The 24,903-nt window shown below is 47.5% G+C and overlaps 1 protein-coding gene across 1 annotated transcript in view; it reads left to right on the forward strand.

Moving 5' to 3' along the window:
- Positions 1 to 536: 536 nt before the first annotated feature.
- Positions 537 to 24,903, forward strand: part of ADAMTS9 (ADAM metallopeptidase with thrombospondin type 1 motif 9) — an 83,503-nt gene continuing 59,136 nt past the window's right edge. The window contains exons 1-11 of the mRNA XM_075158694.1: positions 537 to 989; positions 1,110 to 1,492; positions 2,770 to 2,932; positions 16,041 to 16,327; positions 17,302 to 17,385; positions 17,487 to 17,608; positions 18,018 to 18,058; positions 18,179 to 18,284; positions 20,264 to 20,410; positions 21,276 to 21,417; positions 21,637 to 21,741. Of these exons, the coding sequence (XP_075014795.1) occupies positions 896 to 989; positions 1,110 to 1,492; positions 2,770 to 2,932; positions 16,041 to 16,327; positions 17,302 to 17,385; positions 17,487 to 17,608; positions 18,018 to 18,058; positions 18,179 to 18,284; positions 20,264 to 20,410; positions 21,276 to 21,417; positions 21,637 to 21,741 (1,674 nt within the window). The 5' untranslated portion in view covers positions 537 to 895. The remainder of the gene's footprint in view (positions 990 to 1,109; positions 1,493 to 2,769; positions 2,933 to 16,040; positions 16,328 to 17,301; positions 17,386 to 17,486; positions 17,609 to 18,017; positions 18,059 to 18,178; positions 18,285 to 20,263; positions 20,411 to 21,275; positions 21,418 to 21,636; positions 21,742 to 24,903) is intronic.

A 24,903-nucleotide genomic window follows, 5' to 3' on the forward strand; every position in this document is an offset into this window, starting at 1 on the left:
AATAACTCTAAAGTTGCTTCAAGTGCCTCATATCTGAGAAATGCAGATGAAAACAACTGCTGTAAGAAGTGTCACACGGGGGATTCTTCGATTGTTGGTACGCTTCTTTGAGCTGTCTTGAAAAAAAAAAAAAAAAGAGGGAAAATCATCAATTATGCACGAAAACTCGGCTCTCCTCCCGGTGAGTAACAAAGTGCCTCTTCCCCCCGGGCCCTGGCAGCGCAGGCAGCAGCCGGTGCCGCTCTGCCCGGGCCACTTCGCGTTTTTAAAACCACTTTGCCAAGGAGCCGGCGGGGAGCGGCTGCGGCCGCCCGGGCCGGGGCTGCGGGGCCGCGGCTCGGCCCCCCCCCGCCCGCCCCGTCCAGCCACAGCGAGGGCTTTTCTTGGCGAAAACCTGCGATTCCGGCGTTCCTCGGGAATGAAAGAAAGTGACATGTTGGAAGGGTGGGAAGGGGGGGAGAGGAGGAAGGGCTGTCCCTGCTCCTGCAGGGCGGGATCTTTTCTCCTGCTTGATCTATGGAGCCCGCCCCCTTAAATTGGCTCCCGGGAGCGCCCCGTCCACCAGCCCGACGGGGGGAGAGGCGGAAAGCGAGGGAGAGCAGGCAGGCGGGCGGGCGGCCGGCTCCCCCGTCCCGGCCCGTCGGTCCCGGCCCGTCCGCCCCCGCGCACCATGCGCGGCCCCCGGCGCCCCGCGCCCCGCCGGCCCGCCCGCCCCTAACACCGCCCGGCTCCAGCGCCTTCCCCCCGGCAGCGCACCGGGGGGCGGGGAGGGGGGAGAAAGGGGGCGAAAAAGAAAAAGGAAAAAAAAGGGAAAGGGAGGAAAAAGCAGGAGGAAAAGAAGAGCCCGAGGAAAGCGGGGGAAGGCTGCTCTCCTCTGAGGACAGCGCGCAGCACCATGCAGCTGGCGCCGCTGGCGCTGGCACTCACCACGCTCTTCATCGACGGCTTGAGGATAGGAGCGAGGAGGCAGAAGCTGCACCCCAGGCAAGGTAAGGGGGTTCTCGGGGAGGGGTGGGGGAGCCGGCGGGGGGTTCTGGGCTGCTGCCCCCCGGGAGGGTGGGGAGGCTCGGCCTCCCCGCTCAGCGGCATGTGCTTCTCTTCCCTTGCAGCCAAGCTGCTGGAGAAGCTCAGCGAGTACGAGATCGTCACTCCTACCCGGGTGAATGAGTTTGGCGAGCCCTTCCCCACCGATGTCCACTTCAGGCGGCGGCGGCGGAGCACCAGCGCTGCCCCCGACGCCTGGACGGCCGCCGCCTCCCCCAAGGCGCACTACAGGCTCTCCGCCTTCGGGCAGCAGTTCCTCTTCAACCTGACGGCCAGCTCGGCCTTCATCGCCCCGCTCTTCACCGTCAGCCTCCTGGGAGAGCCCGCCGCCGACCAGCGGCGTCTCTACGCCGAGGCGGCCGACGCCGACGTGAAGCACTGCTTCTACCGGGGGCACGTCAACGCCCGCCCGCGGCACACCGCCGTCATCAGCCTCTGCTCCGGGATGGTGAGACCCGCGTCCCGCTCCCGGCTCCGGCCCCGGCCCCGCCGGGCGCCCAGCCGCGGCGCGCCGGGGCGGAAGCGAGGAGGAGGAGCAGGGCGAGGGAGGGTGGGCAGAGGGATGGGGACGGCCCCTTCCCCCCGCCCCCCGGCTCCGGGATGGGGCTGGCGGCTCCGGCTCGCCCCGATCGGGGGTTTCTCCCACCCCGCTTTTATTATTCCGTCGGGTTCCGGCAGCGGGGAGGACCCCTCCTGCTCCGCGGGTTTTGGGAGAAAAACTGCCACCCAGCGGCACCCCGGGGGGGAGGGCAGCGGCCGCAGACCCCGGGCATGGACACCCTCCTGCCCGCGGGGTGCCGGCGAGGGCTGCAGAGGGATGACTGGGGGCTCCCCAGCAGCGCTGACCCCAGAGCCGTCCTGCCCCCCGGGGCGGGGGCACGGCCCGAGCAGAGGTGAAGGCAGGCTTCCCGGCTGCCTTTCCTGCCGTCCGGGGGCCCTTCTGTGCAGGGGGATATTGGCAAAGGGAGGAGCAGAGCTGACCCTTCCATCTGCCCTGGTGCCTTCCAGCACCCCGGGGTGCCTGTCCCAGGTGCTCCCTTGTGAGGTCTCTGCTGGCCTCCATCTGGTCCAGGAGCTCTCCTGGGTGAGCATGTTCACCCAGGCTAGTGCATGTGTGTGTGACCAGGCAGGCCTCCCTCCTGGTTACCGGTTATGCTTCCCAGTCTAGGATGGCTGCAGGATGTTTTTTGTCTTGGATATCTTTTATTTACCCGCCAAATTATAGTCACGTGCAGCTAGGAGTGTCGGTGTCTTCTCATAAGCAGGGATTTCACTGGCTGGACACCTCCCTCTGGTCCTTACACATGGGTTTAAAGCTTGTTTCAGGGAGAGCTGCTGTATGAAAACCAGCACAACATGATGGGGTTGCATTGAGGCCTGCAGCACGCTGCAGCACCATCTCCCCTTTGGCAGGGGTGGCTTGGTAAATGTCACTGGTATGGGGATGGGGTCTGGCAGACATCCCCCTCCCATACTCCCTGTCTATGGATTAGTAATTCGCTTTCCGTGCGTTCCAGCAGGATGACTGCAGGGAGCAGTGCAGCCCGGTGTGGGTGCGAGCGGTGTGACGGGAGCTGGAGTTCCAGCCCCTGCCTTCGCAGGGGTCGCTGCAGAACCGGGCATTCGTGCACTGCCCTCGTTAACCACTCATTTTGTTGGGTAGTCCTGCTCCGTGGTTTGTCATCGCCCGAAGCTGACCGCCTGTTCCTCTCTGGTCCCTCTCAGCTAGGCACATTCAAATCTGACGATGGGGACTATTTCGTAGAGCCGCTGCTATCGCTTGAAGAACAGGAGTATGAAGAAGAGCACAATAAACCACATCTAGTCTACCGACACCGGACACCTCCAACCAGCTCTTCAGGGGACAGGCAGACTTGCGATACTCCAGGTACTCGTCTTGTTACTGTCCTTGATGACTCGGCACTTACGAAAGGGAACTAATTTGTAGTAATTAGTAGGTTTGTGTGGGGCAGAAGGGATGTGGAGTTGAGGGATCCCTCTAGAAATGGCACCGCGTGCGCTAGGACCGGGCTGGCGGTGGTACTGCTGTCCTGGAGAGACGTGGTGTGCCTGTGCTCTCTAGTAATCGGTTATAAGGAAGTTGCGGTCAGGAAAAATGTTACGGTTTCCATTTCATCCCTGCTGTAAGGCTGGCAAGAGATCCTTTGGGCTGTCTTGCCCTAAATATCCCATGAGCCTTTAAACTTGCTTTCTGTCCTCTCCTGCGTGTAATTCCTAACCATCCTAATCTGATTTGCTTTCTGTCTGAAATTCTGTTTCTGTCCTTTAAATGACTTCCTTCTGTCTTGGTCTTGCTGTGCTTCTGGTCTTTTCTCCCCAAATCTGGTTGTGAGTTACAATGTCTTATTTCTTTCTAGTGGAAATGAGAAGGTCCTAACACCAACCCTGACAGTTCTTCCCTTATTAATCACTTTTCTGTGGTTCATTTTCAAAGGCTTTTTTTAACTCGTGGCCCTTCCTCCACCAGCACCATCTCCCTGACCTCCTCGCTCCCTCTTTCTAGTCTTTGCACATATGAAAGAGCACAAGCCTTTTTATCTCCCCTTCGCGTGCCTTGGTGAGCTATAGCCTTGCTCCTACTGTCCCTATTATCTGCAGTGGCCTCCTGCTGCTCTCTGCTTCGTTGACTTCCTGATTTTCACAACTAATCCTCTCCTTTGGCAGCAAATACCTAAGTTCTCTCTGAAGAAGCTTATTTCTTCGGTCTCCTGTTTCACCTGCTGTTTTGCCCTCCTCCTTTGGCCTGCAGCTAGATCTACAGGAGCTGTAAAGCCTAAACAGAGTAGACCTTGACTGGCTTCCCTTGCGTGGGCTGCAAGCTGCTCATGTGCTGCAAAGTAGGTGGAGTTGCTCAGGGAATAAAGGTACCACTGGAGGAGAAGCATGGTGCCAAACTTAAACTGCATTTAGCACGCGTGACTTGTTTGGCACCCATGACTGCGGATCGCGGCTGTGCTGTTGAGCTGTCGGTCTGTTCAGCTTGCACTGATCGCACTAAGTCAGAAGATGCTCTGGTGCTCTGTGACCGGCCAGAGCTGATGCACTAGCGACACGTGTTTCTTCTTCTAGAAGACATGTGGATACATGTCTACATGCAAACAAGTGTGCTGGGGGACAATGGTACCTCTCACAAGGCTGTCGTTGTTTGTTCTTCCAAGGGTTGCTGCTGGACTATGCCATTCTGGTTTCTCTCTTCCAGCTGTTTCTGCTCCCTTCTTTGAGATCAGATGCAGGAGACTCAGAACAGTTGGAAAGAAACATGGAATCTGGCACATTGCATCAGTAGCCCTTGGAGGAACGGAGCAGCAGATCACAGGACTCATTGAATCAAAGGTAGCTGGGAGGGCTCTGACATTCGCTTGTGGACTTTACTGCGCGCTGTTGTAACAGTCTGCTGTATTTCACCCCACTTACGTGTATCGTAGCTTCCATTTAGGGTATTATTCTTCTGGATCATGATTCACAAGAATAATACCCCATCCATGATGTTACCTACATGGTGTATATCTCTTTCTCCTCTTTTCCAACATGCTTTGCTTCTTGCTTGTCTTTGTTTCCTTGCTCTTCTTAGTTACTTCATATAGTGGAGAGAGGAGGTCTAGCCTCTCAAATACATGCATAAGGGTTCCAGATAGGTATGACAGTCTTACTTGTCCTCCTGTCCTCTTCCCCTCCACCTCTCCCTCTCCCTTTCACTGTTGTCCAAGTTTTTGAAAGGGAACGATGCTTTGGTCATACGTGTTTGGTGAACAAGTCTTGGTCACTTCATTTAAGGAGCAAGTGCAGGGCAGCTTGGGCAATGCTGAACCTTGGTGTTCCCCCTGGGGTTACGTCCGGTGGAGAGATGGTATCTCACGTGTCTTTGGAGCAAAATCTAGGAGCACTCACTGTTTTGGGTGGGGTGCATCTGTCACTCCTACCAGAGAAGAATAGTTTCATGAGAATTCGAGAGTTTGTTATAGCTGTAGGGCGTTGTGTGAATCTAGCGTTTTGTCAGAAGAACGTGTGAAAAGGTGCGTTTGCATCGCAGGCTTCTGGCAGGGATTGAAATTTGCTCAAAGAGGAAATTCATGCGAGGGAAATCTGAAGTACCCACCCTGCAGTGAGCAAGGGAGCCTGCGTTGCCGGGCGGTGGTGCTATTAAGAATGGCTTTCTGATAGTTGTCTTCCTGGAAATGATTAATAAGCAACATACTGGTGTGCCCTTGCCATGATGATGTAATTACAGACTTCTCGCAGTATCCAGGAAAAGTTTCCCTTGTGAGTTGACTGACAGATTGAGTAAAAGCTTTCATTTCCAGCGGTCTCCCTGGTGTTACTTTTAGTTTTCAGCATCCTCAGATCAGCTTAGAAAAACAGGTATTTGATTTTGTTAAGTTTTAATTAGCAGTTTCTGATAACAATTTTAAGTCCTCTGACATATGAGATACTCTGCAGATGTTCTGAAAAAAGATCTTTCTCCTCTGAATCCTGATGGATATCGAATGCAAACCTTGCTCTGCATATGAACTTTCATAGCCCAACACCGGGGTCTCCTGGCAATGCACTTCAGCCGTCTGGCGTATAGCTCAACTGCCGCAATAAAAACTTTTGACAAAGTTTTCCTTGGGGTAACGGGTTAATGTAGTTTCAGTCATAGGAAATGGTGCAATTTCTCCTCCTTCCCTTCTTTTAGTTAGTACCGTGAATCAATTTGTCATCTGGTCCAGGATCTGGCAGAATAATTAGTTGTGTTTTACTGAATAGCCCTGACGGGATGAAGACTTGGCAAGGCTGACGGCATGATGTCACTAGGTGCAGCGCCGCTACCACCCATTGCTTCACGATAGCAAGCTCTTCCGATCCAAATTATGAAATGTCCACTTTTTTTGAGGTGGAAGAGGAAGAGAAAAGAAATTCTGATCCTAAAAAAAGAAGAAAAGGAAGTGGCTCATTGGAAGCTGGAGAGCGGAGCTTTCCTGCGTCCCGTGGAGGAACAATCTGACCCCGATGATAAAAGGCGTGTAGCTGCATCCTGCTGGGCTTCGGGAGGCCGGCAGCAGCTCTCCAGCCCCCCCGTCCAGTCTGACCTCCCGCCAGGAGCAGACCAGCGAGCCCTACCCACCCGTTTCCATGTGAAACCCCGAAGGTTTGGTCTTGCAGAGAGATGTCAGCTCCAGATACCAACAGGGCCTCTAAATAAACCCCTTCAGGCCACCTCTTGCTCTGCGTCTCGCGTCCCTTTCTGCTGCCTCTCCTTTCTCTCACGTTTCCCGCATTTTTTGTCATTGATATGTTTATACGTATATTTTGGTTGTTGTCTTCTCTGGAGCTCTTCTTTTCCAGTTTTGTTTGGTTTTGTAAGAGCTTTAGCCTTTTACTGAATCTTACCCAATCATTCTGTCTGTGGCCACCCTTGTTCTGAGACAAATGTGGCCTCCACCTGCCTGGTGGCTCGGAGCCACAATTGCCCTCTGGCCATGAGTATAAATGCAGGAGTTGGGCTTTCTCATCTCCCCGCTTCTGCTGCATGCTCAGCTATTTAATTGCTCCAAACTTTGCAAATTCCTTGCAGCTTTGACTGGGACCCCAGTGCAGGACTCCCGAACGAACTCTTGGGCAGCTCCTTCTTTGTTCCCACTGCGTTCGCTTTTCTGCTCTCCTGCTCTGTGCTTTCCGTTTCCTTCCCAGCTTCATTAGTTAAATCCCTCCCTGCTCTTGCCTCATTTTTCATAATTCTTTTATATTCAAGGCCTGTCTGTGGCTGAGATGAATAAATCAAGGGCTGAATATGTAGCGAGCGCTAGCTGGTCCCGTGACTTGTGGCTGGTCAGCCGTGCCCGTCCTGAGGCTGGTGCTAGACGCGGGCTCTGGGGCTGCCTGTGAGGACCTTGCCCAAAGTCCTGCCTCCTTAATGAGAGCGCTTAAAGCGGGAATATCCACCGCGGGCAAAACTCCTCATGCGGAAGCAGCAATAACACTCCGATGGTGCCAAGCTAGTAGGAAGACGATTAGAGCTTTTTCTGTTTCTGGAGGAGAGCCAAAGGGGCCGTAGCCAGCAAAGAGGCCTTCCAGCAATTTGCGCTGCGGTGGTGCGATTTTGGAAGCGGGCTCAGAGGAGTGCGGGACGGAGCAGACCTTACCTGTGCGGAGCCGGCTGCGTCCCCACCATTGCCGGCGGAGGTGGGAAGGCCCGGTGACACAGCTGCCGAGGTTGCTTTCCAAAAACCACCAAGCGTTACCAGCACAGATGGCCGCTGGGCACAGCCCGGAGGCTCAGCGCGTCCCAGTACCTGCCAGAAACGGACGCAAAAGGGTCTCAAATTTGCAACTGGGTATTTAGTTGCAAGGTGTTAAAGCAGTTCGACTACTCGGGAGGCAGCATGTGTGCAGCCGGGCACAGCAGCTCCAAAAAGGCAAAGCTCATGTACTCCTCCGGGTGAGGAGGAGAAAAGAAGCTCTGTGTGTGTAAGTCGTGTTGAGAAGGTTAGAAGAAAAAGCACAAGACCAACTGGCAGCATGAACCGAGTCTTGCTGCCGAGCTAGCGTGACACAGGCATACTGATTTTTTCAGTTGCATTAATGAGTAATTTGTAATAGATTACCCTTTCGTAGTAACTTTAACAACCCTTCCCACAGAACGTGACACTGGGGAGCCACCAGAGCAGAGGAGTGCTGCCCTCTGTCTTGAGGTGCTGCCAGCTCGATGACTGCAATCCTGTTCCTGCGTGATAATTAGCACCAGCCTGCTCAGCCCTTACAGATGGTTGTCATCTCTCTCCCAGTGCCACCCAGCTGCACGGAAAGTCATTGGTGAACCCATGGCACAAGCAGGAGATGGTCCTGCCACCGCGTTCCCACGTGCATGGGAAGGGGTGGCCGAGTTGGGGTTGCTAGGGTATGGAATTGTTAATGTGTTATCAAGATCGTGACCGGGGAGGTGACCTGGGGGAAGGTGTTGAGGGTCTGGCACCGTGGCTGAAGCCTGACTTTGTCCCTTGGTGCAAGGTGGGTGATGAGCTCTGGCTGCTGCCTGAGCTGTGGTTTGAAGTGTTAGCATTGGCAATGGTGGGGAACAGGGCCAAACAGGCCAGAGGTGGAAAATATCATACTCATTCTACAGACCATTTATGCGTGTTACATTCTTATTTTATAGCAGTTTTGAGGCAGAAACTTTGAATGCCTTTCCCACAGGACTCAATGTTTGTACTCGTGTGAGTGGTCCATGGTGAAATCCCTGATCCTTTGCAGTCAAGCTGTTGGTCTAGAGCCCTTTTGTATTTTTGCTAGTTCTTTTGCACTGTTTGTCTTGCTTCCAACTGTGACCTTATTTTGGTTTTCAAGTCCTTCATCCAGCAGTATTTCACATTCTAGGTGTCTAGTTTCCAGGCAGGTCTTCAGGCAAATTCTGTGCTGCTGGGTCTCACGTAACCGTGGGGTTGCAGATCTGCAGGGAGGTTTTCCTAAGCCTTTGCTTCCAGGTTGAGCAATCCTTGAGCTCTTTCAAAAGTCTGTTTAAGCTGTCAGCTTTGCTTTTGGCCTCAGGGTAAAACATTGACTTCGTTCTTTCCCTCAGAAAAGTTTCTTATTTTAAGGAAGGGAAATGTAATTTATAGTCAGATAGTAATTATTTCAGGTTTCCTTCCCTCCCAAAACCAGCAAACGAGAGAGTTACATCACAAGACCCATATGCTAATGTAATTAATTCTATTTCTGGCTTCCTATTGAGGTCATAGCAGAGTAACAGCCAGCTAGTACTTGGTCAAATGGGCCTGGGATGTCAAACATGAGCTTTTCCCATACTGAGTTGGGAAAGGGATCTGGCTGTCATGTTTGTGCTATCTTGCTGTGGTGTTGGCAAGTGAAATAAGGTATTAGATTGACTTCAGTTAAAAAAACTGATCGCAGCCAATGATACAGATTCCGTAATTGCGGTTTGGTGTGAAAATTTCTCGATGTGAGATATAAGCAAGGTGCATGCATTTTGTTGTATCAAGCATCTATCTGGTAAGAGAGTTTAATTCCCTAACAGTGGAAGACCAAGATTGTGACTAACAAAATTATTATTGATTGGTTATTGTTTTATAACTTAGACATATAACTTAGAGTTTAATTATTCTCCTAGAATCAAAATAGATGTACTTGCAGTTTTGCATCTACTTTTACATTGTCTGTGTGGACGTCTGCTGAAGAAGGGCAGGTGGGAGAAGCAGGGAGGTATCACTTTGGTACTTTTCATCTGTACCCTATGCCATATACTACTGAAAATAAAAAGGCTGACTATTCTGGGACTTCTCTTCCCCCGTGCCTCTGTTGTCATTACCAGCATCCCTGTGGCCAATTGCTAGGCAAAGTTTCTTTCTTTCTAATGGATATTTTTTCTCTTTTACTGAGTGTCAGTGCAAAGATGTGGTGAGCTCAGTGTTGTTCTTGTTGGCATGGTACCTTATAGGTATCACTAGATATGAGTGCATATAATGTGTTGGTGTACTTGCGACTGTTATGCATTGAAAGTTGCGTTAAGAGCAAGCAAACAAGCACAGGAGTTTGGGTGCTCAGGTGGCTTGCAAGGCAGAAGTCAGGTTCAGCAAGCGCAACCTCTAGAGCTCTGCAGGCAAATAGGTTCAGTTAGCCCAGGCAGCACAGAAGGCAGCAGCCCTGGCTGTTTTCCTGATGTGCAGAAATGCCACCGGTGTATGTCAGTGTGCCTGGGGTATATTCCTGCTGGTTTGACCCACAACCTGGCTCAGATGTGTGTCTACTCATAGGTGAAACACTGGGATGTATTTTAGCAAACTGCCCAGCCCCTTGTAGTGTCAGGATGGTTTTCAAGGGTATTTTGCCATGGCTTTTTCCGTCATTTTACAGGGCTAGTTTATTTTTCTTCCTGAACCAGTGGATTATGGAACTGGTATCAGTGACTTTTCAGCACTGTAACTTTGTCAGCCATACCTTAAACTGATTTTGTATCAGTTCAATGGTGCTTTTGTGCCTTGCGGTTGTGAGATGCAGTTATTTAGTTATTTTGGCTGTAAGATGATTTTGAATCATTTTCCGCCACACGCTCGGCTCACGTGTTGCTATCTGCTCTCTTAAAGAGGCAATTTATTGGTTTGTTCATTAGTCTAGTTTCTGTCTACTGTGCAAAATTGATAGGTTTCACATACAACTTTTTACCTTAGGCAGAAAAAAATTCTTTAAAGCTGGAATGCATTCTCACATACATCATCAGGAAAGGAAACGTCTAGAGTATGTGTGGTCTTTGGTGTTTGCATGGTATAAAAACAGAATATTATCTTGCTAAGGGAAGTTGATTGGTGCTAACTGCAAGTCTGTGATTCTCGAGCACTCTGGTTCAAGCAGCAGGAAGAAAGGCAGGATGACCCCAAAAGACATAGGTGGATTCAGCATCACCCTGAGCACTCCAAGGAGGGAGTCTCCATAGCCAAAGCCACCACCCTGCTTGCTCTGGTGCACAGGCTGCAGTGGGTGAATGAAGGTGGGACTGCTGATTTTGGTATCAGTGATGCTTCATGCCAGTCTAAACTGCTCATGCCTCTATAGTGTTGCTTGCTGGCTTTAGAGTATTTTCACATATTACAAACACAAATCGCAGGTTCTGTGCTTCAGCTGACTTCAGCAGCAGGTGCTCCTGGACATGGACCTTTCTGAGGATCTGAACGTTGCTCCAGTCGGACATCTAGGAAGCTACTTAGTAAAGTGTATGTGCAAAATTCAAAGTGGAGGAAGGCAAGAAAATTAATGAGCAGGTGTGCCTGGGTCATAAGGGCTTATGATTTGTTCGTGCAAACATTTCTCTTAGTAGCAAAGAAAATTTTTTTATAGAAGCCCAATATTTTGATTCTCCTGGAACAGTTTGGGAGGGAACTCCTGTGAGCCCAGATTGTTTCCTAATTCAAAGGGAAGTATGAACAACGTGGAAATTTAAAGTTTCGTTCCTTCATATTGCTCTCATAGTGGCACCTGTGAAAGGTCTGATATTTTACTGCATTTTCAACAGTTCCAACCATGAAAATTTGATCTATGCGGTTTTGTCCAGCTCTTGCCCATGAAAGTTGAAACTCCAGTTGATCTGTTAAGTGGGATCAGATTGATTTGCATTTGAACACTTTGGACAGTTTGTAGATTAGATAAATCGAGCAAACTTTCATTTTTACCCTTAGTGCAGAATACCTTTCTCTTTAGATCCTCGCTGGCCTGGATCTTTCATTTCCCTTCTGATGTAGGTCATTGATCTTGCCTCTATCAATAAAGACAATTTTCCCTTCCTAGCTATAGCAGCAGCTCCAATTGCACAGTCAAGGAGCTATCCAGAGGGAAGGCAGGACTGATCCTGCTCATAGGACTGGTCATCTCAGTGTGGTGCAGAGCAAGGCAGTCGCTGCTCCCCCATTGCGTTACCTTCCCTGGCTGTTGTCCGAGCAGGGCGAGAAGCTGCCGGCAGCGAAGGAGCATTCAGCTCTGGGCTATGCTGGCCACAACAACACACCAACGGTAAGAGAGAGGAGACTTTGCCCTCATGCAAATTCATCTGAGATATATCTACATTGGAAGATAGATAGAGATATAAAACGTATCGATATAGAATTAATACAGACCCAGGGCTAGAAAAATCCTTTGGTCCAGCTTAGGACCTGTTTTGGTCCTAAAGAGGAGCCGGCTTCCATCCCATTTCCTGGCAAGAAGAGCCTAAAAATGTGGTTTGATTTCAACCAGTCTGTCCTCTGCATGAAGAAAATCCATTTTGCCTCTTGCCTCTCTTTTCCAAGCGATGGCAGTCGCTTCAGTGGCTGCTGTTGTACCAGCCACAGGCAGCAAATTCAGGCCAGCCAGCTGTAGCCAGAGCTCGTACCAAACCGTTTGGGCAGGGTTTGCTGCCGCGGCTCCTGCCCGTGTCGAGGGAGGCAGGTCACACGCCGACTGGCTGCAGCTCGGCTGAATTTTGATCTGCTTTATGGAGGTGTGCAATAAATAATTAACTTCCAAACGATGGTTTTATCATCTGCGCAGCTGGATCAGAGCAGGTCTAGGAGTGTCATGGGCCAACCGCTGAGCCGCAAACTTTGTGTTAAAAATCCTAGGTCACACATTCACAAAAGGTATGATAGTAAGTTGGTTTGAAAGGACCATGCTCCTTTTCTAGCAGGAAGAATGTTAATGTTATTAGCTCGGGAAATAGATTTTTTCCCCGCCTCCCCCCCCCCTTGCTGTCTCTCACCTCTTTTTTTTTTTTTTTTTCCTCTGCTATGTGCAGCTCTCATGAACTTGGAGCTGAACTGGAACTGCTTGCATTGCCACATGTCTTATTTAATTGTGCAAATTGCTTCCTATTCCAAGGACAGGTTAATGTAGAAATGGAAAGGATTAGAACCGTTGGGATAAGCGATCGCTCTTTCTTTTCATTTTCGGTTTTAGCATAACAATAGCTACTATTTCAAAAGCAGTCCCTGGCTCTGCCCTGTCACCCTCTCATGCAGGCAAAGTACTCGTGTAGGGCCTGAGTCTCCCCTGCCTTCTCCCTTGGGGATAGATCCCAAGTCCATTAATCAGCAGGAATCATCCATAAGTCAGCTCAATGGGCTCTGGGCTGAGGCTTCTTGCGCAAGCGAAAATCAATGGCACGGGTGGGAAGATGCCATCAGGAAGGAATATCCCTGTCACAGGATTGGGTCTCCTTTTCAAGTCCCACGTAACAAAGAAGAAACCAAGCGGAAAAAAAATGAACATACACCTCCAGGTTTGTCTAAAGACAGTGCAAACACCTCAGGCTGTCTTAGTAAAACAAGCAGTAAATGGACATTATTCCAGCAGCCTTTTAGCCACCTCTTAAATGAATATTAACTGTTGAATCAGTGCATAGGTTTGCCTAGTACTTGAATTATTGATCTGTAGCTTGCGTGGTTTTAAACTGTTTGTCTACTCATTGGCGTTTTGTTTTTTCTGCAAATTAAAGAAAATGTTTTGTTACTTAAACCCATCCAATTACTGCCATGTGTAGGCAGATGTTTTTCAGGTCATTTGTAGAGATTGAAAGCTTGCCAAGCAAACCATTTTCCTTCCTGATTTCTGTTAATATATTAACACAATAGAAAAAAAAGCAAAACCAGGTGGAAAAATATCACACCCTTCTTTGGTGTTGTGTGTGGCAGTAGGAAGCTGTCGCTGTACAATTGCAGTTTTCTTGTGTAACGTGAGAGATTTTCACTTCTGCTTGGTTAAATGGCAGCATGCTGCACCGTTCAGTAAGAGCATTTCTGTTGTGGCCATCGTAACGGAGTGAGACATCAACAGCATCGGGCACGTGGAGTTCTGGCAGTGCCTGTGTGCAACTCCCGTTAATACTGGTCAGGGTTTTATGGATGAGTTGAGAGCGGCACGCTGCCATTAGTGTTTAATTTCTTACAGTTGAATGTGCACCATCTCTGAGTGTAGTTCTATGCAAGAAAGATGGGTGAAGATAACGGTTCACTACTATCAAAGTCCAGGAGTGGCTTTACATGCAGTGTATCCCCACGCACTTGTGCTTGGTTTTACAGCAACTAGGTTGGCCGACATATTATATGTGACTTGTCCAAATAGCGTGCTGTAAGCGTTGGAGTGACTTCATACCTGGAAAAAAATACATTGGTTTTTGAAGGGATGATGTGGCTGACTTGATTTGTGTGCTGGACGGGGGAAGTACACTGATACGGTACCGACACTTGGCAGTGTAAGGTTAACGATTGGACTTGATGATCTTAAGGGTCTTTTCCAACCTAAATGATTCTCTGACACCGTGCCAGATTTCTGCAACAGAAAGAAAGGTAGTTTTTCCGCTGTGCTGGGCATACCTGGCTGTGTTGGGCTCTGGTTCTCCAGCGTGGTGGGTCAGGTCGGGGCTCTCGGAACCAGACCTGGCATTTCACGTGGACCTCTCTGGTTTTTGGGTGGGTTTGTTTTTTTGAGCGTGTGACAACACTGGCTGCAGGATTTCAGTGCAAGCCTGGTGGATATCAATTAATTTCTTTTAAACACCTCCTGTATAACAGGTGTCTCTTCAAAGAATCCTTTGCATTTCCCTCTTCTTTTGCCATCTAACCTCCCTCTACCAGGCTGGTCGGAGGAGAAGACGCTTGAGCCCCGTGGTCCCATTTGGGGCTCTGCAGAGCTGCGGCAGTGGATGGTGCAGAGCTCTGCCTTCGCACCGCAGCCTTGCCTTCAGCCTCGCGCGAGCCCTGTTGAGCATCTCCCCATCCTTAACGCATTTTTCCTTGAGCACCTGCTTCTTTTCGAAGTTAGTTGTTTAAAAGAGAAATTTAAGTGACTGGCTGAGGGTGCAGAGAGGAGGGGAACTGACTGAAGGCCTGAGGTTAGCGCTTTCTCCTCGGTCTGGTCGTCTTCTCACCTTTAAGTTATTTGTATGCATAGTTGGCTTCCCGCGCTGATTGGCACTGAACGAGTCGGGATAATGTCACGGTTGCCCACGAAGCCGTGCCAGCATGAGAGCAGAACCTTGCCAACACAAGGGCATTGATTAGTGCAGAGGAACTAGGGCAATCCAATTATAACCACAAATGCCATTGGCTTTCTCGAATTCTTACTCAAATAACTGCGGACTCTCTGCTGTATTAAGGTGGTCTGGGCTATATCGAGAAAGGGGAATTTGTAGGATTTAGGTAGTGCAGAGTAAAGAGGATTTAATTCTTAAATACTCTATTGCCTATTTACACATAGGGCAAAAGGATAGTATTTTTCAGATAGGTAGAAGCTGGCCGAACCCCTTTGCCTGCCTTGATATTAGAGAATGTATTTTATATTTCTTTTTTTGGACGTTATTACAAAATATCCTAAAAGGAAACTACACAGGAAAAATAGCTAAGAAGTTTCCTATCATTTCAATCTTGTTTGAGCATTGACTATTCCTTTGTTCCCTAATATTATGCTTCCTCTAACCTACTCAGTGGGTCAGATAAGGAAATGTGATATTTTTCACCACCATGACGAAATTAAACTAAAGCTACAAAGAGCGTGAGGGTTGTAGCCTGGAGTCTTAGATGAGTAGTTCAGATCTAGCTTTATATTAAATGCAGAAGCGAACAGTCTCTTGTGGATGAATCACATTCAATTAGCTACTTCCTATGATGAACTGATTAAAAATTAAGTGGCATCAAATAAGACTGATTTTGCTCTTACATTTAAATAATGCTATAATTACATACTAATCAGATGGTAAATCTTAATTGTACACGTTCCATATGTTTTATTTGCCTGTTCTCCCCCTTCACTTTGTCGTCTTTGTATTAGCATGGAGTATATTTTCAGGCTGCTTTTATGTTTGGCCTAATTGAATATCAAAAGCAGTATATGTGAAACTTCCTGAATTCTATTCTTTACCCAGTGGCAGCTGTGCTATTAGATGACCTTTACCATTCCCGTAGCACAGAATAATAAAGGGAGGGGGGGAATTGAAGCCCAGCCATGTTATTGTTAGAGACAGAAATAAATCATATATAATTGCTTCGCTATGAAGGCCAAATCCTGCCGTCCTTCATGCCTGAGTTAGAAATACAGGATTTGGACCTTTGTTTCCTGCGATTTCCTGGCCACCTTGGACGTGCCCAGAATCCTCACGCTGCCGCTGCGGTGGCTAATTACCATCACCGGGCTCACGTCGCGTTAAACGGAACTGCAGCCCAGGCTCCATCCCTCCTGCGCCAGCAAGGAGACGGCTCTGCTGCAGGAAAGCCTTTACGTGAACGTCCGCCTTTAAGTGCCATTGGCTTCAGTAAGATTACCTAAGCCTTTAAAAATTAAGAAAAGCCTTAGATATTGGCTTACATGGTGGGCTTCCACATAGTCCTTCTGTTTTGGTGAGCTGTTTGGAACAAGGCTGCTAACTCTTGGTTGAAATAAATAGGTATTTTGACATAACGTGCATGTGGTATTAATTCTACTCCAGAATGTACTTGATGTTTTTGTCTGCTTTTTAATCATAGATCACGAACACAGTCACAAAAAGAACAAACGGAAACACTGGAGAAGACAGTGGGCAGAAAGCAGCATATTATCTGACATGGAGACATTAAAACACAGCCTGGAAGTGAATTCATTTTCTGCAGATAGCAACAAGACTGGGAACATCAGTGAAAAGAAGAGTCACAGACGAACAAAGCGGTTTCTCTCCTACCCTCGGTTTGTGGAAGTGATGGTGGTGGCTGACAGCAGGATGGTCGCCTACCACGGAGCTAACCTACAGCACTATGTCTTAACGTTAATGTCAATAGTGAGTATTCCACTAAGGGGAGTAGATTCACCCACGGATCATTTTCTAGTGGTCACAGAGCCTCCTTTCTGCTGCGTTCCTATGCAATACCATCAGTTTGCCTCAGCTAGGCGTGGAGGTAGTGCTGGGATTAGGGTAAAGCTTGGTAAAATTGGCTGGGGAACACCGGTTGTAGTCGTCTTCCTTCCCAAACCCATCACGTTTCCTAAGCCTTCCCAAACCTCTCCCTTCCAGCTTTCCAAATCCCAGGCAGCACAAGAAGTATCACTGGCCCTTTAATCCACACGCTCTGTATTCTTCTTTTTATTTAAGCCCATGTGAAATAGCAGCTGAATTAAAAAGGTATTTCGGGGACTGCGCCTTCCAAGGGACTGATGCTAGTAGGTTATGCAGTTGCCTGACTTCCCTTGCTGTTGAAAGGAGAAGCCGCCTGTGGTCACCTTGGTCCTTAGCGTAGTGCTAGGGTTGGCTTTCCAGGCTGAGGACAAGCATTTTAGTAGCTGCTGGTACTAGGATGCAGTAGTGCAGTCCCCAAACAGGCAGCTCTGTAGATGCAGAGTGCCGGGAAGTGTGTGTCCAGCATAGTTGTGTCACTGGAGTGATTTTCATCCTATTAGAGGGTAGCAGTGACTATGTGGTCTAAAACTGTCCATGTCAAAATGAGGCACTTGAGAGAATAAGTTGCTTTTGACAGTCTTGGCTGGTGGTCATTGTGTCTCAGAGCAGAATGATCCTGTAATTTGGTGAAGTGTGTGTTAAAGCAAAAGGAAATGTTGAGCTTCTGTGATACCAGCAGGTTTGTTTCATTCTAAAATTGTGCTTTTGCCAGGAGGTCTTTCCAAGTAGCATCAGAGCACCGAGAGGGGCAGAAGAGCAGCTCAGGAGAAAAACGGTTGCAAAATAGAAAACATGCGTGTTGTCTTAATTGTTTGTTTCCTTGAATGTTAGCAATAATCTGAATATTTTTTAAACAGGTGGCTTCTATCTACAAAGACCCAAGCATTGGAAATTTAATTAATATTGTTATTGTGAAATTGGTCGTGATACATAATGAACAGGTAATGAAGTGGTTTTCTTCTCCTTCTGTTTGATGGTGGCACTTGTAGCGAGCCTTGTGATGAATAATTAAAATACCTGCTTTATGTGTGTTGCTTGTTAGGATGGTCCTGCAATATCTTACAATGCCCAGACAACATTAAAAAACTTCTGCCAATGGCAGCAATCCCAGAACCACCCTGAAGGAAGTCACCTTCAACACGATACAGCCGTGCTTGTTACCAGGTATGGTGAATATTCTCATGAAGACTGTAGCCAGTCCTGTGTCAGAGGTTGTCAGCATGTAATATATGCAGCTATGGGAAATGTTTGGGTTTTGATGTGGGCGTAATGATGTTTGCAATTGTGGGCGCAGCGTAACTGTGAGCAGAATTGGGATAATGTGTCCACCATAGCAGTAGATGACTTTGAGAGGTTCAGGACTGTCCAAGGTCTGCCCATGGTTCAACATAAGATGAAAAACTCTGACTATGGTAGGAAGTTGGTTCAGACTCTGACTGGACGATGTGGCAAACCAGCATGAGAAGGTCCGTTGGAGGACCAAGAATTGCTTTTGGATGTTGTTTTTATTGTGCTTGTACCTTAGCTCACTGCTGCATTGAAAATTAATGTGTCAGGTCTGTTCTGCTTTCAGACAGGATATTTGTAGAGCGCACGACAAATGTGATACTCTGGGTAAGGAAAACATTTTCTTCGTCTTTTAATAACTTTTTTTGTAGTGACAATTTTAGTTGTCTGTGCTGAACCGTGGGCGACATTTCTTTTTCTATCGTAAACCTCTTTGCTCTCTCCTAGGTCTGGCAGAGCTGGGCACAGTCTGTGACCCATACAGGAGCTGCTCAATTAGTGAAGATAACGGACTGAGCACTGCTTTCACAATAGCACATGAACTTGGCCATGTGTATGTTCTATGTAAATACATTTACATTTAAATTGCCCAAGATTTATGCTAGCTAGGGCTTGCCAGCCAGGCTAGGACTTGGTCCTGCTGAGCCTCATTATTTGAGAGGAGATAAATATACTTGGGTAGAAGATGCATCACTGAGGAAGATTAAGCGGTGGTGTGACTCTGGGAGGTAGGGGGGTGCTCCGGAGCCTATCTGAGAGCAGAATACCAGCACACCCACATTTTGGGGAGGATGAGTGACAGGGTACCCCAAGCAACACCCAAGCAAGGGAGGAGAGCTAACAAAAATGTCCGTTATTACTGCATCTTCTGACATCCGGAGTTGTGAGTAGGACCTGCCCTAGCAGCCATGATATCCTGGCCAAGCCAGGATTTTGGCTGGAGCTGGGAGGTGCTGGGTGCCTCGGGGAGGACCAGGGCAAGGGGCACGGGCACATCTCACCTGGCCTTTGGGACAGAAGTCTCCTCCGAGAGCAGGTCCTCAGCCTGCCACAGCTTGTCCCACCGCCACGCGTGGTGCTACTGAAGGCAGCGCGGCAGCTGCGTGCGAAGGGAGGATCGTACCCAGGGCGAATGGCTGGTGGTCGGGGTGTATAAGGGAGCCTGGCCCACCTCCTGAACTATTTCACGAGGGAAAATCTCATGCTGCTGAACATCCCCAGAAGAGATACTGTCATTCAAGATGCACCTCCTCCAGTGGAAATTTCTTTTAACTGATTTTGACTTTTTTTGAGAGTGGTAGTGAGAAAAATCATCTTAGATCACATAATCCTTTACCCCCCGGCTACAACTCTTAGGCAGCCGGTTCAGTCCCAAACCACCTCACGCCTGGCTTGCAGTGGAGGTCTCTAGGTGTGGGATGGATGAGTACTCGGGCACAGATCTCTCATTGTTTTAAACTCCCTTTTTCTTCACGGAGAGCTGGCTGAGATGGTCTATTTTTAACCACAGTAGTATTAGTTTAAATGAGATTTCCTGACAGAAAGTCCCCGAAGGTTTGGCCTTCCTCACACCTAACCTGTGCTAATTCCTTCGCTAATGCTGCCCCAGCGCTGCCGGAGGGTTAGCGGCGCTCCCGAGCAAGAAATGCCTCTTTGCTCTTTTACAGGGAGCAGAGTGAAAAGGTGGTTCACTGGAGGTAATCTTAATGGGATATAAACTCCTCAGCCTTCCACGCAGGATCACACCGGGTCATTTCCCCTTCTCCACTTCAAACAGCAAAGCGCTTTAAGCTGTTCTCTCTCTGTTAGCGTATTTGCCACATTCTTCAATATGTCATGTGCTGCAAACTTTACGTGGGTTTCTGCTGATATTGATGCTTGATGGCATTTTGTGAACCTACCACGTGAAGTACAGGAGCCAAGTCTATCCCTAAATAGGGTTTAGGCACCAGCATGAGGGATCAGCGTGGCCCAAGGTATTCAGCTGCATTGGAAAACATTTTGCAGCCAGCGTAGGGTGCTGCCTACGTACACGAGGGACTTCAGGCAGCGGTGGTCGGTGAGCTCAAGTCATTTGTCTCCTTCAGAATCTTATTCCCCCAGATCAACTCTTGGCTTTTTGGCTTAATTCCAGAGAACTTGCCATTTTTATGAAGGCGGGGCTAAACTCCAGCCTGCCTGCAGGACAGCGACTGTCAGCTGAAAAGGAAACTGCAGCTGAAATTGCATCTTATTCCAGGCTCCCTCAAGGACTTGCCTGGCTAAATATATGCAGTCGTGGTGCGGAGAGCTTACCGGGGTCCTGCGTAGCTTATTGCAGACAAGTGCTAGGAACCCAATTTGAGCAATGCTTGTTGACACTTATGAATATGTGCATATTAATACTTTTAGTCTGTGATATCTGTCAGTAGCATATCTGGGAAAAATTCTTGGGTTTGCTTATGTTTAGTTCTGACTGTTGCTCTTGCTATACTAAATACTTGACGTTTGCCTCTTAACTATCTGTACTTTTTGCTGCTGTTTTTCCCTTAGATTTAACATGCCACACGATGACAATCATAAGTGCAAAGAAGATGGAGGTAAAAATCAACAGCATGTCATGGCACCAACACTGAACTTCTACACCAATCCCTGGATGTGGTCAAAATGCAGTAGGAAATACATCACTGAATTTCTAGAGTAAGGCCTTGCATGTGCATGTGTCAGGCTGTTTTGACATGTGCATGCGTCCCATGGGGTTCATCAGTTAATCTGAAATCCTAGTGTGCAGCGTTTGGAGGAAATCAGAGGGATTTGTGCGTGCCCGCATCCTTTACATCGAGCAGGAATGCACCCCTGGCATCCAGTTCCTGCCAGTTCAGCCTCGTGATAAGCTGGCAAGGACCAGCCTCTCTATGGGGAGGAATAAGTCTGTCCCCATGGACATTGCTTTTAAGGAATGTATGTTCTCCTCGAACCTGAAGAGTGAGTTTTCCAAGCCCTGTGGCCCAGATTCGGAGCTGTGTTTTAGGAGGCAGATTGAATCTGCCTTTCTGCTCCACAGGTCAAGATAAAGCCCTGGCACTAGTCCATGGTGGGAACACTGCTCCAGGAGCCCGCGGGTCAGTTTGATGCACAGTGATCACCCATTTTGCCATGATGCCTTCCCACGTGTTGTGATGGGGAGCAGAATGAGAACCACGATGGTGTCTTGGCAAATCCAGGAACTCAGTCCCTCAGGCGGTTCTTCTGCTAATCAATGATTTTCTTTCTAAATATATACCGGAGCATGCTCAGCAACGAAATGCAGGTCATGCGTGCTCAGAAATGCTTTTACCAGGGTAGCTGACTGCACTGTGGTGGATGGTTGTTAGCACAGCACGGGGGGGGTGGTGAATGGGTAACGCAGCCTCCTGCGCTCCTCTGCTTGAGTCTGCAGTGGCTGTTGTAGTGCTGGTTAAATATGGCAAATGTGGTGTGCATCTAGGGCTGACTCGGGTACACACCAACGGGTTCTAGTCTCATCGCCTCCTGTTTAACACCATTTTTCTGCTTTGTGTTCTAGCACTGGTTATGGGGAGTGTTTGCTTGATGAACCTTCATCAAGAACTTACACGTTGCCTCAGCAGCTCCCGGGGCTGATTTATGACGTCAACAAACAATGTGAGTTAATTTTTGGACCCGGCTCTCAAGTGTGCCCGTATATGGTAAGTGAAATTCCACACCTTGGTTTTTCTGGTGTTGCCAGGGCAAAATAAGGCCTCCTGGGGTTGGATGAATGGGAAGCTCATAAGCCGTCAAATTATTGTCAAGCTTGTGAATTAATGATAAGTCTTAGGGGGATAATTTCATAAAGGATCATCTATCTGGTAAGGCATGTAGCACATATTTATTTAATATTTTGATCTTTTCAATAACTTAAGCAGATGCAGTGTCGGCGACTTTGGTGTATTAACATTGATGGCGCGCACAAGGGATGTCGTACCCAGCACACACCTTGGGCTGATGGGACAGAATGTGAGCCCGGAAAGGTCTGTAATACCTGGTGGTTCGTGCCTCGTAGCTATGTCTCCCCGGGCTCAGGCAAAATCATCCTATCCCAATGGCCAGTTGTATGGGGCACAGCTTCTGACTGCAAGGGTGGAAGCCCAAAGCAGCTCTGTGTGCTTTAAGCCTGCTATGCATGGGTCAACTCTACACCAGATAATGTGATTAAAATTGACTGCTTGGCATAACATTGTTTAAAGCAGGTATTCCTTCTGGAGTGCTTATGTTTTTAAATTAATGCCCTCGAGTGAACTCCTGAGCAAAACTTTTGCAAAGCTTCCTTAGGCTTTTATTAGAAATTTCCTATGTGATGTGAGCAATTAGTAATTTTGTGTAACATAAACTTGCCAACTGGCTTCTCATCTTGACAACTTCAGAATAAAATATAGAACTAGTTGACATTTTCTGTATGGAACAATTTTGGCAGTAATTCATAGAAACTTTCAGCTTCCATGTGCAATGTTAGTTTGCAGCTAGTATTGTGGTTTCTAGAATAAGTATTTAGTTTTTAGTTGTCCAGATCTGGAGAAAAATAGTTGAGAGGATTTTTCTTTTTATTTTACTGTGATACTTTATTGAAGCTTTTGAAGAGAAATGCTAACTAGTTTTCAGAATTTTTGTCTGAACAAAAATATTCTCCATCTATGTCTAGTAAAAAAAGTGTGATGTTAATTCTACAAGGTATAGCTTAAAAATTTGCTTTTCTGACTATTAATGATCAACAGTTAAAATTTTCTTTAAAAAGTGTCAACATTTTAATTCATAGTCTTTCAAATGTATTTTAATAAAAATATCTGGATGCTATTTGAGATATAATTTTCCGTAAAGGCTTGGTAATTAGTCTTTTGTTGCATGTGTCTAAAAATCAATTGTTCAATGACACTTGACTGATTTCCTTCAAGATAATAGGCATAATGTATCAATTTGCCTTCCTTTCTTAGGGAAAAGCGCAGTCAACACATTTGTGTTTATTGTTGAGAATGTGCATTAGAGATGTGGTTGGAAATCCTGTTCCTGTGCTACTCTTTGGAGCCAGTAGTGCACCAATATTTAATGTTTTTATGTAAAATCCCCCCTTTTTTGAGACTCAGGATAAAGCTTAGGCATCTGTGGAGTCCCCTTGACTTGAGACCTTGTGTCTTCAACTTCTCCATTTGTGAGCTTGGGGTCTGCTCACCGTTAGAAGCTCAGAAATAACTGTTTTCTTGAAATTCCCAAAATTTGGGCTGCAATTTTGTTCCGACAAACCTGCCGTTCCCCTTGGATATGGCCAGAGTGATGTGCAAACAACTGCAATGAGCAGATTAGCACCTCCTCAGAGCTGCCATGTCATCCCAGAGGCAGTGTCCAGCTGCATGGCTCTTAATAACGACCGTGTAAGGAAAAACATTTCAGTCCACAAATTTAGAGAATTTGACAAGTTTAGACAAGTTAGACAAGTGTGACCCGGACTTCTCAGCTGAGAGCAGATGGGCTCTTAAGAAAAGCTAATGCAGTCCACTCGTGCTCAGGCATTTGAATGTATTCTCACAAAAAGGCTTTACAGAGTAATTCTTGTATCTGTGTGTTGGTCTAATTCAAGCTTAAGGTTTGGATCATCAAAAACTCTCTTCTCCTCAGTGTTTACTTGGGCTTATGAAGTGCTGAGGTGCGAGTCTGGAGTGCTTGTCATTGAATAAATCACTACTTTGATACTCTGCTGTGGCCAGGAGCCCCATCAAACTGCTGCTCGCTGACTAATGCCTTGCCTCAAGTCTGCATGTTTAAAGCCCGTGATATATGGGTTGGCAGATGGAGAAAATACCATGCCATTTTTTATGGAGATATCTTTGGAAATGAGGAGCCTGAATAGCTAAGAAAAATCTAGCTAAAACTACTGGGATGTAGATTTAATCAGGCTCTAAATTTATTCTTAAATCAAGGACACTAAACCAACATGGGAGTATTAGCTTATGCATATTTTGCATGTGAGGACACCGAATTTGATATCGCTAAATCAAGTAATAAGCCCAGCCCACAGTTTGGCCTTTGCTTGGGTGAGCACCAGTAGTGGTGGTTTACAGTGTTTTGTGTAAAACAGTGCATTGTCAGGTGGAAATAAATCACTGAAAGAAAATAAAGAGGGTCATAAACTTGGGCTCTATCTCTTGTGGTTTTCAGGGTTGTTTAAAGAATGGTAAAAGAAGAGTAGACGAATAGTAATCATTTCTGTCTCCTGCCGTATGGCAGCAGGTAGCCTATATGTTATGCATGCATGAAGCTTCACAGCACTTGTCTGCCCCCTGCTAATCTATTCAGCCAAAGTCAGCCCAAGGATGGGAGCTGGATTTGGTGAATTATCTGGGACTCCAGTAGCAAGACAAAGGAAAGGAAAGTCTGTTGTAGTGTCTCCCGTCCCTGCCATTGCTCTCCTGCTCAACTGTGTGTCTAAGTTATTTTGAACTCGCTCCAGACAAAACCTCTTTTATTCTCTTCATTCTCTGATCTGTAAGCTCATAGGAAAGAGAACCCTGGCAGGCTTTTTAGTTTTTCTGTTGTAACTCAACATAGAAATTATTTTTAAAATACAAAAGGCACGAAGGTTGCACAGCCAGACTATTCACAGTGTGGTTCCAAGAAGCACCATTGCGTTTCCATAAGATAATCTTGCTGTTTATTTAAAAGAGCTGCTCTTCCCCCCCCCCCCCTTTGATTTACCATCAACTCCAAACCCCCAATTTTTAATAAAATCAAGGGACGTAGGTGATTTCCTGGTTAATTCTCAACCATCGGATGGGAGACATATAGGTCATGTCACGGTCTGTTAGCTGTGTACATTCACTAGTTAGCTATTCAGTCGTCTTCTCTGGGTCAGTGGTGCCAGGCATGACTGTGGTTATATATTTAGCTGTGAGCATCAACATTGCTGCAAGAAGTTCTCCACCGGGACAGCACTGTTGGATTGGTGTCATGTATTTTTGGACGTTAATGATAGCTGTTGGACCTCTTTGTCCCTGTACAGGACTGGCATAGAGGTCCCCATCCTGTAGTTTTTGAACTCTCTAAATGCCAGGAGGAGTTGTGCATCATAAGGGTTTGTCCTGCAGCAAAGGAACAGGCATTTCAGCTTATTTTATTCCTGTCCTTTACTGTAGCAGATATTTTTC

The sequence above is a fragment of the Calonectris borealis genome, chromosome 10 (genome assembly GCF_964195595.1).
Source record: "Calonectris borealis chromosome 10, bCalBor7.hap1.2, whole genome shotgun sequence".
Taxonomy (NCBI): domain Eukaryota; kingdom Metazoa; phylum Chordata; class Aves; order Procellariiformes; family Procellariidae; genus Calonectris; species Calonectris borealis.